The 17,633-nt window shown below is 39.8% G+C and overlaps 1 protein-coding gene across 1 annotated transcript in view; it reads right to left on the bottom strand.

Annotated features, from left to right (window-relative positions):
- The window catches only part of LOC117460763 (semaphorin-7A), a 54,180-nt gene that overhangs the window by 33,309 nt on the left and 3,238 nt on the right, over nucleotides 1-17,633 (bottom strand). Inside the window, exons 2-7 of the mRNA XM_034102304.2 lie at nucleotides 14,038-14,177; nucleotides 9,442-9,504; nucleotides 7,136-7,231; nucleotides 6,283-6,388; nucleotides 1,961-2,068; nucleotides 896-1,035 (exon numbers count right to left, since the gene is read on the bottom strand). Of these exons, the coding sequence (XP_033958195.1) occupies nucleotides 896-1,035; nucleotides 1,961-2,068; nucleotides 6,283-6,388; nucleotides 7,136-7,231; nucleotides 9,442-9,504; nucleotides 14,038-14,177 (653 nt within the window). The remainder of the gene's footprint in view (nucleotides 1-895; nucleotides 1,036-1,960; nucleotides 2,069-6,282; nucleotides 6,389-7,135; nucleotides 7,232-9,441; nucleotides 9,505-14,037; nucleotides 14,178-17,633) is intronic.

The raw sequence follows: 17,633 nt of genomic DNA, 5'->3' as shown, positions 1-17,633 counted from the left end.
GGCAAAAAAACTCAGACATTATACAATTTAAAATAAAAGGGTTAGGGTTAGGCTTAGGGTAAGATATTGAGTAAGAAAATGTTTTTATGAACCACACAGCTTCATACTACCAATAGAGATACATTGCTTTTAAAATCGTTGTGTGACACGAAAAAAAAAAAAGGGGATAATCGTGTTGGTGAACACGAATCAATAGATTACATTGATTTTGTGACTATAACACGAAATGCCGTGAGACTGGGTTGCATCATAAACCTAAGGCTGGCGAAGTGCAGTCCTGTTTCTTCACTCGTGTTGCTCAAAAAGTTGAGCGTTGAATGTTTATTGTCTTTATTTAGCCTGTATTAATTGTGTACCTCAAACTATAACTCTGCTAACTAGCTTGCAAGCTAGCTTACAAATTCAAATTCAAAACCTTTATTTATCCAGGTGAAATCCCATTGAGATCAATGATCTCTTTTTCAAGGGAGACCTGCAGCAGTCGATTCCACAAGAAGACATAAAAACATAAACAACAGAAAAGCAAAAGGACATCATACAAGCGTTACAGCGTTGGTTGTTTATCAAGTGAGCGCAAAGCAGTGTGCAATTTTAAGGAAACACTATACCCTAGTAAAACTCATTCCCACAAAGTGTCCTGCATGGGAGTCTACGAATGGGAGTATCACAATTGGATGGCTGTCATAATGGGGCCATTAGCGCGCCAGCTGGATACATGGACAGATTACAACACACACGAAAAGTGACTTCATTTTTTGCTAAGAAAGACATGACTACCCAAGACATCTGCTAACTAACAGGTATTGTATTTCTTTCATAATGTGAGGATCATTTTACTTGATTATTCAACTCGTTGTTCAGTCTTTCCCAAAAGCACGAAAAGTGTGATTTTTACCGTGCAGATGCGTCCAATGCGGGCCCTGTACGGCTCCTCGTCCACTCGGGCCGTCTTGTTGAGCTCACTGAAGAAGAAGTAGATCTCCTCCTTGTACTTCATTGTGGACGGGATAACGGCTGCCCCCGCAAACTGTGGATCTGGAGATTAGATTTCAAATGGTCCATTAAGATATCGGCACTTTGCTCCTCTGTATCTTGAAGATCTCCCTGAGTCGAGCAATCTTTGATTACATAACCTTTTTGCGCCAAATGGCTTCTCTCAGCGGACTTGTTTGTGGTGCACATTAAACTGCGGTGAAGAACGTGACCTGGTAAAGTAACAGTAAATAAACCTATGGTATTTTTCCCCTGGGAATTAAAGTGGGATATCTCCACCCACCTTTATGGCAAGCCCATTTAGCTTTTATTCTTTTCTGGAGGATATCAACAAATCTATTCTTACTAGTTTGAATGTTTATTTCTGATATCAGCAATGCGATTTTAACGAGTGAGATTTGCATCGTTTCTCTCATTCATTCCAATGGGAGTTGGAATATGAACTAGTTCAAATGCCAATTTCTGATTATAAGTAATTCAATTGTTACTACGGTACTTTTCGGACTATAAAGCGCACCTGCATACTGTATAAGCCGCAGCAGCTAAATTGTCCGTCTGTCTTGCTCTCGTTCTGTCTCAAGGTTCCACTTTTACTTTTAGCTAGTAAAAATACCAATTTATGATATCGAGAATTCAATTTCTCTAGTCGAAATGCCAATTGTTGATATCAGAAATACAATTTGAACTAGTTCAAATTCCTTTTTTTGATATCAGAAATTCAATTGTTACTAGTTGAAAATAAAAATGGCATTATAACGAGTAACAATTGAATTCCTGATATCAAGAATTTGCATTCTTACTAGGAAGAATTGATTTTTTGATATCCTCCAGAAATGAATAAAAGCTAAATCAGCTTGGCATACACCTTCTCCATATTCGTTAGTCTATATGTTGTGTGCGTGACTCTCCTCCTCCTCCTCCTCCTCCTCCTCCTCCTCCTCCTCCTCCTCCTCCTCCTCCTACTCACTCAGCAGCCAAATGTTCTCTGTCTTCAGGAGCTTCTGGGAGCCAAACGTACGTCGAATGGAGCCGGGGTGACCTGCCACAGATGACATTGCCGAATACAGACTCCCATCTGAGAGAGGAGAGAGGAAGAAGAAAGTGTTGGTTTAAAAAAAGAAAAGGGTACACAGTTCAGAGGGAGAGGATGAGAGATTGAAGTGAAGCTGGAGGAGAGGAGGATACAGAGAGAGAACATTAAACAGAGAGTGAAGACAGACAAAGGGGGGAGGGGATGACTTAGACAGAATTAACAAAACAGGGGGGAGGGAATCAAGAAGGAGAGTAAAAAAGACATTAAGGCAAAAGCTGACGAGCGCCATTCTTCAAACCCCACTTAGAGCTCGGTCTCCATAGAAACGAGCATTTGAAACGGTAGCAGTAACATCTTCATTAGGACTTATCTTCATTAGGACTTATCGTTGTTAGAACGCTTCGCAACTCCAGACGCGGATCGGATCGTTGCTTCGGAAATCGATGTTGAAGAGCGTCCTGCAGCGCATACTGACACTAATTTCTGAATGTCTCCACAAACAGTCCATCTGCAATAGATGGGTTGACAGAGAAACAAATTGTCCGTCGCTAATAACGAGCTTTGACCAATTTGGAAAGGATGTGTTTAACTCCTAACATCTCTATTTAGTTCATGTGATTCCACACAGCTGGACAAGTTCCCCGTGGAGAGGTGCAAGCAACCAAAGGCGTGTTTGGGAACCTCATAGACCAGATGATTTCCACCCATTACAATTGTCTTTTTTATTTAATCCAATTTAGCTGGATTTGTAAAGCATATTTGCTAGAAGACCTTTAATTTGATCAAAAACACAACGGTTTAAACCTGGCACTGAAGTATATCACTTCAAACCTAAACATGATGTTCCCATACAATACAATATTGTGAATCCAAACAAAACTACTCGATGAATTTAATGGAATAAAACAAATTGGCAAGATGGACTATGATTACAAACGTCACTGTGATGCATGTAAGGATAAAAACTGATTTCCTTTGTGATGAAATTGAGTATGAATTTGTCGTGTTGGGAACAAACCAATATGTCCCAACACATGCATATGGAGAACTGTCATGTGCTAATGAACATAATGAAAGTCTTGTAACGAACCGAAACTGACAGTAGTTTGTGGATATCTAAAATGTTTGGGAAGTAATCCAAACATGTAGTCGTGCATACGGTACATATACGCAGTACTTATGGCACATACCATTTAAAGTCAACTTTATTGTCAATCTTTCAGCTTGTGTGCACAGACAGAGAGATCGAAATACCGTTTCCCACAATCCCGGATATAAAAATACAAATATGTATGAGATATGTATCCTACACATTCAAATCAATCAAAAGACTCTCCTAACCTTGATCAAAAGCACTTTAAAGAACATTCTGATTTCTTAACAACCCCACCATCATTCTTTACTCTTTATCGTCCAGCGTTCTGTAAATCTTGTGTCGGAGTTATTTCTAAATCTATTTGTGCAGTGAGTTATATAAAAGCTCAATGTTTAATGTGAGTGTTTCCATGTGAAGGCACCACAGCAGATGGCTGACTGTGATCAGCGAGGTGTGATCCCCCGGTGGTGTTGGACTTTGATGAATAACATGTATGATATTTTTCTGTTGCGCAGGAATTCATTCATTTCTCTTTTTAAGGTTTCCCCTTTTCTCTTTTCCTCTAAGACAGGGGTGTCCAAACGACGGCCCGGGGGCCAAATGTGGCCCTCAGCAAATTCAAAAAGTTAAATGAAATATGGCCCACAAACGAAACGTGTGTCTTATATTGTACTTCTTAACTTCAAAAGTAAACATATATTACTCAGTAGTATTCATGTGTTAAAAAGACCACTTTTCAAATAAACTTTTCAAATAAATTTTCCAACAAATGTTAGTTGATAAGAAAAAAGCACAATGACTTATTTACATAACAAGCTTGAAATAAACCCTTCCTATTTCTCCTTATCATAATCAATCTGAGGCTTCTGTTTCAAGGGATGAGCTGCCAACACTCACAAGCAGGGGCGCCGTAAGGGGGTGAAAAGTTAGGTCGATTCTAAGGGCCCGTGACTGACAGGGGCCCCAACTATTTTAGAACATGAAGAAAAAAATGTAACCAATGTGATATCTTTTCATGGGGCCCAAAATCGCTGGCGGCGCCCCTGCTCACAAGCATAATTTACCTACATTTGATTTTTGCTAACTTATAACTGAACTTATGAGGCGATACACCTCTAGTGAGCGGCCCAGCCCTTCGTATATTTCTCTGTATGTGGCTCTCGATTAAAAAAGTTTGGACACCCCTGATCTAAGAGCTTTTTAAACGGGGGTTGATAATCCGTGGGATGTTGCTGTTTCATATCTAAATCAAGGGTCGATGGCTAGAGGTTGGTTTTCTGTAAAGATTGTAAAACCCTTTGAGAGGCATTTGGGTTTAATACAATACAATTGATGCCTTTGCAGTTAAGCTTTAGACTTGCTTTGTCCAGTTCTTTTAAAAGTTGAATGTTGGCGACAGTCGCTCAGTCCGTAGGGACTTGGCTTGGGAAGTGAAGGGTCGCTGGGTCAAGTCCCAAATGGACCAAACACACGGGATGTGGACTGGTATTTGGAGAGGTGCCGGTTCACCTGGACACTGCTGAGGTGCCCTAACCCCAACCTGCTCCCTGACGCCTGTGTGTGTGTGTGTGTGTGTGTGTGTGTGTGTGTGTGTGTGTGTGTGTGTGTGTGTGTGTGTGTGTGTGTGTGTGTGTGTGTGTGTGTGTGTGTGTGTGTGTGTGTGTGTGTGTGTGTGTGTGTGTGTGTGTGTGTGTGTGTGTGTGTGTGTACAATAACCAAAAGAAACGCAGAATTTTCATCTTACGTTACCTCGTCTTATCCTATCTTATTTTCCCAAAAGTTGTGAACACCGTGCTTTCTGTTTTCATGAAGGTGAATTGTTCGTAGAAAAGGCTCAAACTGTGATAAACGAAGGGTTTCGATTCAATCGTGAAGTTAATTGAATCACTCACTCGATAAGCTTCGTTTAACGGTGGCTCCGTTGTCATATTGATTGAAAGGCTACTCAGATTTACGAAGGGTTTGTAACTTACACATGATTGAGCTGAGTTTAAATCTTTCCTTGTGTGGTGAAGTGTATTTAAACACGTTATACACGCTTTATGAATACTAGCTCCAACAATATACACTTACAACACAAGAGATTAACCTAGAAATTGAGCCATCAGCATGAAGCATTATTTTCAGTAATAGGATCAAATTAAATCTTGTTTAAGTTAAAATAAATATGCTTTAGGCCGGTAATACATGGTTTGTTAACACACCAATCTTGTATAGGATGGGCTCGTTAAAATGGTGTTCTGTGGGTTCCTTTAGATCATTGCTTCTCAAAGTGTGGTCCGCGGACCACTGGCGGTCCGTGAGCGCCCCCTAGTGGTCCGTGAGTATATTGGTACAATTTCACATTTGAAATAAATAAATAAATAAAAGTTATCCGCACTCTCGCGGGAATATCTCCGCAATGGAACGAGCTTAAGTTTCACTTTCAATTACATGATATAGCCCAGATAAACACCTTCGTCGCACATGTTACCACTTGTTTGTACCATTTTCAGGCGATTTGTAATCTGTTCTAGAAAAACGATGTGTTTTTGAATATTTTTGGAGTTAGGTGGTCCGCGAGTGTTTTTTTATTGGTTAAGTGGTCCTTGGTATGAAAAAGTTTGAGAAACACTGAGTCTAGATAAAAGCAACCTATTAATTTCCATGTTATGAATAGAGAGATAATAAGAAGAGGGCAGGTCGCTCCAGGGAGGCTGGGACTCTCACGTCTCACTCCGTTGCTCCACACTGAAATGAGCAAAGTTAATATAAACGCAGATTTGATACAAAATAAGATATTTAAGAAAGTGACACTTTTCTTGGAAGAGAAAAGGTGAGACTTACTAACTGCGACACTGAGGGAAAATGACTGGAGAATTCATTACTTTTAACTTCTATCTTTTAACACTTTGAATGTATTTAACCACAGAGGCTTTTCTTACAGAAACACCGTTTTGGTATTCAATTACGGTTGGTCCGAATATAAACAAGCCACATTCTGTTTTTAATCTAATGCCGTTTTACACACTTTTAAGGTAACATGTGGCTTTTTATGGCGTCCAATCAGATAACACTCATATGGGCAATTGTGTATCTTTAAGACATCGTTTGTTGCTACGTTTATTTTCTAACTTGACTCCAGCGAGCAGAGCCGTATTTTCCTTTCTGAGTTTGTTACCTGCAGGAAAGCTGATGGACTTCTGGGAAGGGTAGGGCGGTGAGATGTCAGAGGCCGACGCGATCTGCCCGTTCCCCTGGACGTCGGTCAGCACCGTCTCATTGACCTGTCGGAGAGGGAAGAGCTGTTTCTGCCTGGAGGAAGTCTCGCATTATGCAGTAGAGGTGGGGGAAACAATCGATACAGAATAGTATCGCGATACTTTGTGTGGCGATATTGTATCGATACACGGATGCCAAGTATCAATGTTTTATTATACTTTTTTTTTTGTATAGAAACTGTAGCATATCCCTCCGGAAGATGGTGGTATATAAAACAGGAAGTTACGTTAAGACATGTGTACAACTGCAATGAAAATAACAAAACAATGCCGTCTCCTTTTCAGGTTCTAATAACACAAATTGTATTATTTATTACATAAACTATTCATATTGCAAATACATTTTTTAACCAGGAAGGGAAGACGGACATGGACATGACCCATGTGATTTGCAATATATCGTATCGTGGCTTAAGTATCGCGATAGTATCGTATCGTGGGGAGCCTGGTGATTCCCACCCCTCGTAAGCAATGCATGGACAAGTCGTGCACTTCTTGAGATACATAGAGTTGTCTGAGTCTATATTTTACACTTTGCTATACCATGACCGGACACTTTCATTCTCATGAGAGAAAACATCCTCCTGTAGGCAATAAGAAACTCCCGGCCTTCATCTAACCAGCCGGAGAAGTAAAGGAGCAAATGAGTGAATGCTAATTACAATCGATCTTGAGACTCTTTACAAAGTGCAATATGTGCAGTGGCTGCAAAATAACATTCTGTACCCCTAGCATTTCAAGAGAAACACTTACCAGCATCCAGCACCTGGGGCTCCCAGCATTTGTTCCACATATAATCATCGTGTCGTTTACTTTCTGAATGACGGTGATGAAATTATCACACTCCAGCTGTGAGAGAAAGAGGCAGAAAACGAGAGGGACAAAGGCAGAACATGAGGCAAAACCACGAGTGAAAAGGGAGACCATTACACAGATTGTGACGGGGGAAAAGAGAACGTGTGGAAGAGTGATTGGAGACAAGGGGCGAGAGAAAACAAGACTGGTAAAACAAAAACAAGAGAGGAAGGTGGAATAAAGGTGTAGTGAATCAGAGAGAGACGGCAACACGAAACAGATTACGAGAGGGAAAGCGGATTGCTCAGAGAGGGAGAGATTTAAGGAACACTGGAGGTGATCCATGCTCTGAACAATTTGGTCAGACGGCACACAGGAGGCTCAGCCCTGCAGTACGGCACGGCTCCACTCCATACGCATCACTTCTTCATTATCGGAAAGAAATGGACTGCTCTCTCTACGGTATTACTGGAGGACGGGAATGAATACTAAATAAAACCTTAAGGGGTGAATTCCGATCTGCATTGGCTCTCACGTTGAGCCATGTTTGTTGTAGTTTGTCTTTTAACAAAAAAAGAAAAAACACATCAAACCTCGTAAACCCTAAGTCTTTCTCTAACCTTAAACATGTTGGAATGGACCTTAACATACTTTGAACATAATATAATATATGAATGTATAACTTTTTTTTTTTTTTTTTTTTTTGTCGCTGCTTTTAATTGAACTATTCATATATCTTAAACTGCACTGTAACTTGTATCCATGTATTTTTCCTTTTAATGTTTATTTTATTAGCTTTTCTTTTTTAATGCTTAATGTCTTTCATTTTTTGTAAAGCACTTTGAATTGCCTTGCGTTGAAAAGTGCTATATACATAAACTTGCCTTGCCTTGCCTATTTCCTGTTGACACAAAGATAAGGATTGTTTGTGTATGTTTGGGTGTACAGTATATAATGTTTTGATTTGATTAGATTTATTTCGTGTAAAACAATAATACAAAAATGTAACATGATAATTATTATGCAACACAAAACTATTCAGTGTCAAATTGATATACAAAAATATTACTGATTCTAAATTGTATTCAAACAAATGATCTACTTAACTACACATCAGAAAAGGGGTGGGAAGAACACTTGTTTAATCCCACCCCTTCTCCCAAAAACCAAATTACTAGCATGTATATATATTGTTTTTCTATATATGTTATGGAAAAATGTAAGAACAAAACAAAAACATAAAACAGATGAATAGACAACAGATAAATAAACAAGCAAATAAGTTGTCTACACTTTTGTTGGCCGATGGGCAATCAATGGTACTGCGTTTTGACTGTGACCATCATGGAAACAATTGACTCGAAGCTACACCGGCTTTTGTTCTGTTAGGCATTTAGTTATGTGCATATTATTAAGCGCCAATCCCTTGCCGGTGCACGACCCTCTTGGCTATAAAAACGCTGAAAGAGTAATTTGCCTTTGAGCTTTAAAATAATGACAGAGAATGTAATCAGATCAGATGCATCCCATCTAAAGTACATTAGGCTAAGTAGGGACTGGAACATTAATTATCTTTGTACCTATTGAGCGAATGCAGAATATTTGCCTTGAGAATAAATGGAACTTGATCACGTCAATTTTCCTGTAATTGCAATCATGAAAATGAATGTGGAGATTATTAATTATTGAAAATTATCTTGGTCTTCAAGAATCTTTAAATACTAAGACATCTGCTTTTCTTGCCAGGCTTTTCTGTGTCTTATTACAAGCAGCAAATCAGTCAGCACTCTGCCAAGGCCTCTTAAGGTTATTACTAACCCTCGGAGCATTTCGCACTAGCAGTAGCTTCCCCACGCGATCACACATATTTCAGGTTGAATATTGTATAAGTCTCTCGACGTTTGCTCAGTCTCTCTCTGGAACCTCTTTAAATTATGCACTGTAATTACCAACCGCTCACTCATCTGTTTGTTTGTGTTGAGGTGAAGCTGTCTCCTGTGCAACGTGATCCCGTCTGTATAAATTAACATTATTTATACATTTGTCTTAATTGCATCTGCTTGTTGGAATTATCTGCTCTTTAATATATCCTCGCAAAAAAAAATAGGATCGTAATAGCTGAATTAAACTTGGGAAATCAGACCTCACTGATGTGCGACTGCACATAATGATGATGGGGATGATGAAGATGATGAGGAGGAGGAGGAGGAGGAGAGTGCTTTGCAGGAGTGATGGAGGTGCCGACTGTGAGGATGAGTTGCTACCTCGAGTGGTGCAGCCTTTGCCTTGCAGGTATCAATTGCGGTCTGGTCAGATGCCGCTGGGATCTGTGGGAGGAAGGGATGTTTAGTTAGTGCCAAGTTCTTTCACACTGCCTTGTTTCAGCAAGAACACTGCGACCTTACTGCAACTGCTGCAACACAATGTTCACGGTAAAAGGCTGCTGATAAAAGCTCTGTTATACATTCATTCATTAAGTTCATCATTTATGTCTTTGCTGTATATTTCTCTCCAACCTGACCTCCTTCATATGCTCCTTTTCAGGTTCATATCAGTATGTAGTGTCTCTACTTTAAAGAGTCCTCTCCTGCTGATGTTCAGGTGTATATCAGTATTTAGTGTCTCTACTTTAAAGAGTCCTCTCCTGCTGATGTTCAGGTGTATATCAGTATGTAGTGTCTCTACTTTAAAGAGTCCTCTCCAGCTGATGTTCAGGTGTATATCAGTGTGTAGAGTCTCTACTTTAAAGAGTCCTCTCCTGCTGATGTTCAGGTGTATATCAGTATGTAGTGTCTCTACTTTAAAGAGTCTTCTCCTGCTGATGTCCAGGTGTATATCAGTATGTAGAGTCTCTACTTTAAAGAGTCCTCTCCTGCTGATGTCCAGGTGTATATCAGTATGGAGCGCTAGCCAATGGAAACGTGAGTGTTACATAATGATGTCACTACAGTATGTTACAGAAGTAAACGAGGAGCCCGATGGAGGCGTTTCAGGCAGAAACTCCCGCTGGAGGGAAAGTTAGGACTCTAGCCTTTACAGACAAAAACACAAAAACATATAACTACCACCAAAAGGTGAAGCGTGAACGTGATGCTCCCGGTACATACAGTATATGTCAAAAACAGTGACGAGCAGTTTAACAAAAAGCGTCACAGATAATCCAATCAAGAGTAATGTAACCCATGTAGGATCTACCTGCACTTACTCACACTTGCACCCGCACATATATATATATTTATATACCTTCTCATATGTGTACAATTTGCTGTAAATTATCTTGTGCATACGGTAACACACTGTTATTTTTATCATTATTATCATTGTGAGAACTCGTATCTGTACCGTCCTCATTTCATTCTTATTCTGAGGCTGCTTTAACAAAATTTACGTTTGGGCATGAATGAAGGTTTATAGTATCTCGTCTTAATGATTCAGAATGAACTTATCTTTTGGGAAATCTGAAAAGTGTTGCGCCCCTCAGTCAAAAAAATATTGTTTCAATGTTGTGAAGTAAATAAATGTTGGGTGAAGTGTTAGGGATTAATTTTGTCTTTACTCCTAGACATTTAACCTTATTCTGTGTGTTGACATTTACTCCCGTAAGGAATGTGTTAATGCACTCGTATGTTGATACTAGGTGTTATGGCCTGACCTGCCGGGCACAGGGGGGTTTTACGAGTGTGAGAACGCTGGCTTTCTAAGCTCCACAGATGTGAGAGACATCTCCTGTGTCTGCAGATGTTTACGCCCATCCCCAATATGTGGGTTGACTCTCTGTAAACTAGTTAAAAGGTCTACCAAGATGCGAGGCTGATCAGAATTGACATGACAACCCACCCATGCAGTCAGAACCTTTTGCTGCTGTGACTTGTGATATGAATTCTCCGGCTGTTGACTTGTAATGAACTACCAGTGCTCCAACTCTCCTCGTGTCTCTCTGAGTCCTGACTCTCCATTGCTGCAGAAGTTTCCCTTACATGAAGTAATAAATGTCGCCCATTAGAATTGTTGGTTTCACTAAAGAAGCCCTCAGTCTTTTTCTGTGTCTGATGTTTTTAAGAATTGAAATGATTCTTCTGTTATGCTCCGCTGAACTACCCTTCACTGGAAATAAGTTGTGACAGAATCTCACTACAGTGTGAGTGAGAGAATGACACCATCAATCATCAATGACAACTCAACCCCAGCAGTTTTGATCGTCTTTTCCTCTCCACTGAGGAAAAAAGTCGTTCCAAAAATGCAAAGCGTAGTCATATTTGAATGAGACAAGCTTACAGTCGTTTCAATTTGTCAAGCTTGTCACTGCTGACACTGAAGCCCACACGGTGTGTTATCTTGAGCCATGTTGACATTAATAACCCAATGTATGTTTGCTTTTCTCACAGAGAGATATATGTGCAGCTTCATCAATGTATGCATGACTCAACTCCCTCTGTCCTCCGCGGCTGAACTGCTCAGTGGTCGGTCAGTAGTATCATCTCTCTCTCTGCCCTCTCTAATCTCACATCAGGAGGGCGACTTTGTTTGTTATCCTCTCGTAGAGTCCGGAAAACAGTAACATAACCCTAACCCTAGAGGCAGGGGGGAAAAGCTGGCCATCTTTATCTGAAGTTAAAAAGAAACCTATTTTACCAACACCAAATTAGGTTTCTTAAACACTCAGAAACCTGCGACTCCTTTCCAATTATTAATCAGTCAATTCATATTAAACTGTTAATAGACTGCATTTATTTAGAGCTTGCCCAGTCTTTTCAACCCCTCAAAGCTCTTGTATACGTCAGCCATGCCTTTGGGAGCAATTTGGGTTAAGGTATCTTGCCCAAGGATCCTTCGAAATGTTCAAAACAGTCAAAGCATTTCTTGTTATTCAGTCACATTTTGCAAACTCTCAAACCATAGTAGGTTATTTTTGGAACAGTGGAAAGACACACATATTTATTTTTGTTTTTCAAGTTTGAATAAAGTGTGTTTTAGACGATGATACATTTCTGTCTGGTGACGTTTAAAAAATGAATACATTTTAATATAAGTCTGAATTATTTAAGATATATTCATGTTTGGCATGCCATTGTATTTCCACACAGGTGTCGGGTTTCCATCACTGTTTATCACAGCTGGAGACGATCAATACCTTTGATTACTGCAGGTGTGTTCACTTTTAATGCTGATTGTAACCTTTCCAACTATAGGTGTTGGTGGGGGGTTTTGAGAGGGTAATGGAACCTTTTACATACTTTTTAGACAATATGAAATGTATAAAGTAACATTTAGTTAGAGGTGGTTATTTGTTCTGACAATGTCTTTACTTTTATAGACCAATCACCACTGTGTACAGGCCCATACAGTTCAGAGAGGAAGTTTCATCAGGCAATAGAAGTGAAAACACATGTAGGAGTACAACGGGTATGCAAGGACTTTAACTGTGGCTCAACCTCTAGGACTTAGCTAACTATTTTAGCTACTAGCTTAAGATATATGAACACCAATTGGTTATTGGACAAAGTGGTTTTGAAGTGGACTGATTTAACTGGTTTGCCCCATTTAAGATAAAAGCCAGATGTCAGTGGGTTTCGATGGGTATTTTGTCAAATGGGAAAGGGGCTTTGGCACGATATGGACACAGACCGTATTTTAAAAGTTAGATTTAGTTAGAGCGGGTTATGTGCTTCAACAATGTCTGTACTGTTGTAGATGTATCGACAAAGACACATGTAGGGTTACACAGGGTATGCAGGCCAATATTGAGGTCCCAGCTAACTATACTGAACAAAAATATAAACGCAACACTTTTGTTTTTGCTCCCATTTTTCATGAGATGAACTCAAAGATCTAAAACATTTTCTATATACACAAAATAACCATTTCTCTTAAATATTGTTCACAAATCTGAAAAAATCTGTGATAGTGAGCACTTCTCCTTTGCCGAGATAATCCATCCCACCTCACAGGCGTGGCATATCAAGATGCTGATTAGACAGCATGATTGTTGCACAGGTGTGCCTTAGGCTGGCCACAATAAAAGGCCACTCTGAAACGTGCATTTTTGCTTTATTGGGGGGGTCTGGGGGGGTCCGAAAACCAGGCAGTATCTGGTGTGAGGGGTAGATCTAGGGGTAGGGGTAGGGTTAGGGTTAGGGGTAGGGTAATGTTGTGAATTGAGTGGCCCATGGTGGTGGTGGGGTTATGGTATAGGCAGGCGTATGTAATGGACGACGAACACAGGCCACTCGATTCACAACATTACCCTAACCCTAACCCTAACCCTACCCCTACCCCTACCCCTCACACCAGATACTGCCTGGTTTTTCGGACCCCCCCAGACCCCCCCAATAAAGCAAAACTGCACGTTTCAGAGTGGCCTTTTATTGTGGCCAGCCTAAGGCACACCTGTGCAATAATCATGCTGTCTAATCAGCATCTTGATATGCCACACCTGTGAGGTGGGATGGATTATCTCGGCAAAGGAGAAGTGCTCACTAGCACACATTGTTTCAGATTTGTGAACAATATTTGAGAGAAATGGTTATTTTGTGTATATAGAAAATGTTTTAGATCTTTGAGTTCATCTCATGAAAAATGGGAGCAAAAAGAAAAGTGTTGCGTTTATATTTGTGTTCAGTGTATGTTAGCTGCTATCTTAACATTGATGTATGAACTGCAATTCCAAACATCAGTTGGTTGCCAAAGTGGACCTACTTAGAGACAGTAGTTAGTATTTAATATCGTGGTTGGTCATTTATCTTTGCAAATGTGGCAGCAGAGTGGTTCTCCATTACAAAAGACTGTCGGGAGCTGAGAGATAAATGCCCCCGGATATTAGAGTGTGAAGACAGAAAAAGTCAGCTAGACGTGGAGTGTACCTGCACGTCGCGGACCCCTCTGTTCGTGAACGTCAACACATAGACCATCGCCTGGCCGCCAACGTACACCGTGTCGCTTCCTTCCTGGTGGTACATGCTGATGTAGTTCTCAGGTTTGTTGAAGTGGAACCTGGAGGGCTCTGTGGATCAAAACAAAGTGTATTAGAGAAAGGCAGGCAAGTGCTTTGAGTATTGTGTTGTTTGAATTGTTAAAATGATTGTTTTGAGGATGTGAAATGAAAATGTGCCCTGAGGTTACAAAGTTACATTAATATAACTGGACTAAACTCTTGACAAATCAAGACAAACAACAACACCTAATTCAGATTCAGAACACAACACTACTGCTTTTATCATTTGGTAATAATACATAGAAGGGAATGACAAATAAAAATGAAAATAAATAACACATACAACATTTGTTCAGAGTTTGAAAAGCAATTTCCAGATGATTGAAATGTAATCAAATCAACAGCTAAAGATAAAAAGAGATTCAACGTAATAGTAAAAGATTCATAAAGCAAAGGTTAAACAATTGACTTAGAGGAGGTTGTTTAAAAAGATGATCCAGATTCAGCCGGCCTAAGCTCCTCAAGCAGGTCGAGTGAAACCTTCGCATTTTAATCAACATTTATCCTGCCGTCAAAATCGGAACCAACTCGAGGAATTCTGGATTCAAACTGGTCCGGTTTACCAAAGCACTCGATCTGATGATACTGCCCTTTGTGCTTTTACATTAAACATGGAGCCTTCCCTGACACCTTGCCTTGGTGTCGGAGGAAAAGGGCATTCGGTGGGAGCATATATATCACTGAAATAATCATGCGGGTAAATACCATCAACAGATGCTTGAATTACTCTCAGGACTCCCCCAGACGTCTGACAAGCACATGAGGCATTTCTGATTCACCCATCCATCCAGACTCACTTACTGTGTGTATATACGGCAACTCTGCCAGCATTCATATTCCTACGATTCCAAAAGCATGTGATGCATGCATAATATATACTAAAACTAATTTTAAAGACATGAGTTCGACCAAAAAAAGGTGAATAACACATAAAAGTTACAAGCCTCTTAATGGGCTACCAGCTTGTTGTCCGAGCTTTGTTCCAGAGGTACATTTATATTTCACTTTAAAGAGCTTAAAAGCTTTGAAGCAATCCAACCAGTTAAAGCTTGTGACAAAACTGAAGATTAAAATAGAGTCATAACGGTGAATCAAATCTGAGTAAGCTTTCATTTTTCCCGTTCATCTTTAACAAAAATACACCATGACATCAATATGTAATTCCAGACTAATGATGCGTGTGCTCTGTGTCGTAATACAAGTAGATGAGCTGATAGTCACTAAACCTGATTCTACGGTCACGGTTGGTCACATGGTATTTGTAATGGTTTCTTCTCATCCCTGAGATAAAACAGAAATCCAGTTTGACAGCAGAGCAAGATGAAGTGATCACTGATAACAGGTTGCTAGCCAACCAACTAAGTTTCTATGGAAACTGTGGCCTCTCTGATTGGTGGGAATCTAGTTGAAGATGCTCGTTCTTCACAAGGAAGTAAATAATGTACAAGAAGGGCCAATGTGACAGATGGTGTAGGTAACAACTTACATATTAGATTTACTGCCGCCTGTATCCCCAAAATAATGTTGGGTTACAATGGTTGAGGTATATCGTTCACACATTTTTGGAAAATATTATTATTTGTTTTCTATTTAGTGGATATACTGTATAGCGTATTTTCTTCCATAGTTGAACACTTTAAAATTAAATATAACCATTAAAAACATGTTTCTTGTTATGTTGAGGGTAGCTAACAGATTTACTTAATTTGGGTTGTTGGTTTCAAATGTTTCCAAAAGACAGCTTGGCTTTCGGAATAAGTTACAACATACATTTGACACAGTTAAATTGCTAATCTGCTGTTAGACGGACCTACGTTAAGGTCAAAGAAAGTAAAAACAAAAGTGGCTGGTTGCTATACTGAATTATTGAGGTTTAGTAGGAATACGTTGCACCTTTCTTGCATATTTGATCACTTTAAAACACATATTTGCCAATCCAACAAAGATACTATGTAACTAATATAATATATCCGTCAGGCCTCAAGGCATAACCGCAATAGTCCGAACACCACTGCATCTAGGTTAGCAACATTGAATGTAAACATGCACACACACATTTTTTTTCTCAAGAAAACATCACAAGGAGCCTTCAAAGTCGCACCTTAGCTAAACCCCTCCCCCGCCTATGCTGTCCCAGTTCTCTAAAGAGCCAACAGCACAAAGGAGGAACAGGATGTTCAGTCTTCTTTATCAGCTTCTTACTCCATGTCTTTCTTGACTGCAACAGGGTCACACAGATACAACTGCAATGTCACATTCTGGATGTAATAAGTGTGCTTCCTTCCCTCTATCTGTTAGCTCGCTTTTATGTTCCTGTTTTCCGTAGACATGTAATCATTGCTGGGTGCAAACCGTCAATTGTTTAAATGGTCATGAAAACCTGCCTTGTTTTTTCAATTCCAGGGTTATAGAAGTTCCTTCACTCTGGAACAAACGACCCAAATCGTGCACGTCCACAGAAACGCTTCCTATTTTTAAATCGAGACTAAAAACATATCTCTTTGGCTGCTTTTAATTGAGATGCTCGTATTCGAACTACAGTATGCCTTTTAAACATGTGTTGTTTACCTGTGGTGTTTATTTTTATTATTTTATTATCTTTGCTTTGTAATGCCTGTTGTAAAATTGTATAATGTGTTTTTAATGTATTTATTCCTAAAAAGTCTTTTAATTTGTTTTGTAAAGCACTTTGAATTCTCGCGTACAGAAAAGTGCTATATAAATAAACTTCATCTCAGAGAAGCATGTCATTCTCCAATGAAACCAAATTATTTTCCAATTAGAGAGTCACTTAATAATAAAAAAAAAAGCCTAATTGCACTGAGAAATGTGCATGTTAAAAGGAATTGTTGTTGTTGTTGTTGTTGTTGTTGTTGTGAGTAGTTTCAAACTTAACAAGAATAAAGCATACTTAAAAAAAGGCGGAGCTTTTGAAGTTCACCATCAACCGCTTCAATGTATAGAACATTTGACTGTAAAGGTGTTGGGAAATGGACCTCTCGGCTGTGTGCCATAAGCCAGGCCTGTGGTGCAATCGGGTATCGAGGTGCTCGGCCTCCAGCTGGAGAAAAGGTCAACGCAAGAGATGCCTGACCTTTGGCAGAATGTTCTGATATTTAGGACACAGCCATAGATGTCAAATTAGTCTTGAGATGAGCTGTTCGCTCTCTTTCAAATCCTTCGCTCACTTTCTGTCTCCCCATGCCGGTCCTCTTAGCACCCCAACTTTGACCAAACTTTCTCATAAATCGTGATCTGAACATGAATCAAGATTAATATTACACACACTCTTGTTTCGTGTATATGTTATTGGTTTAGAAGCTGAACTAATATCTCATGTTGTGCTATTGTGATTATCGACATCACGCTTAAAGCCACTTTGTAGCCCTGCAGATGTTCCTCGTCTAACATGCAAAGTGGGGACCATTCACTCGGTACGGACCGATGCGCTGTCCACGGTGCGGA

The sequence above is a fragment of the Pseudochaenichthys georgianus genome, chromosome 16, assembly GCF_902827115.2.
Source record: "Pseudochaenichthys georgianus chromosome 16, fPseGeo1.2, whole genome shotgun sequence".
Classification (NCBI taxonomy): Eukaryota; Metazoa; Chordata; class Actinopteri; order Perciformes; family Channichthyidae; genus Pseudochaenichthys; species Pseudochaenichthys georgianus.
The sequence above is the reverse complement of the archived record's forward strand: the minus strand, read 5'-3'. Positions and strand labels throughout refer to the sequence as shown.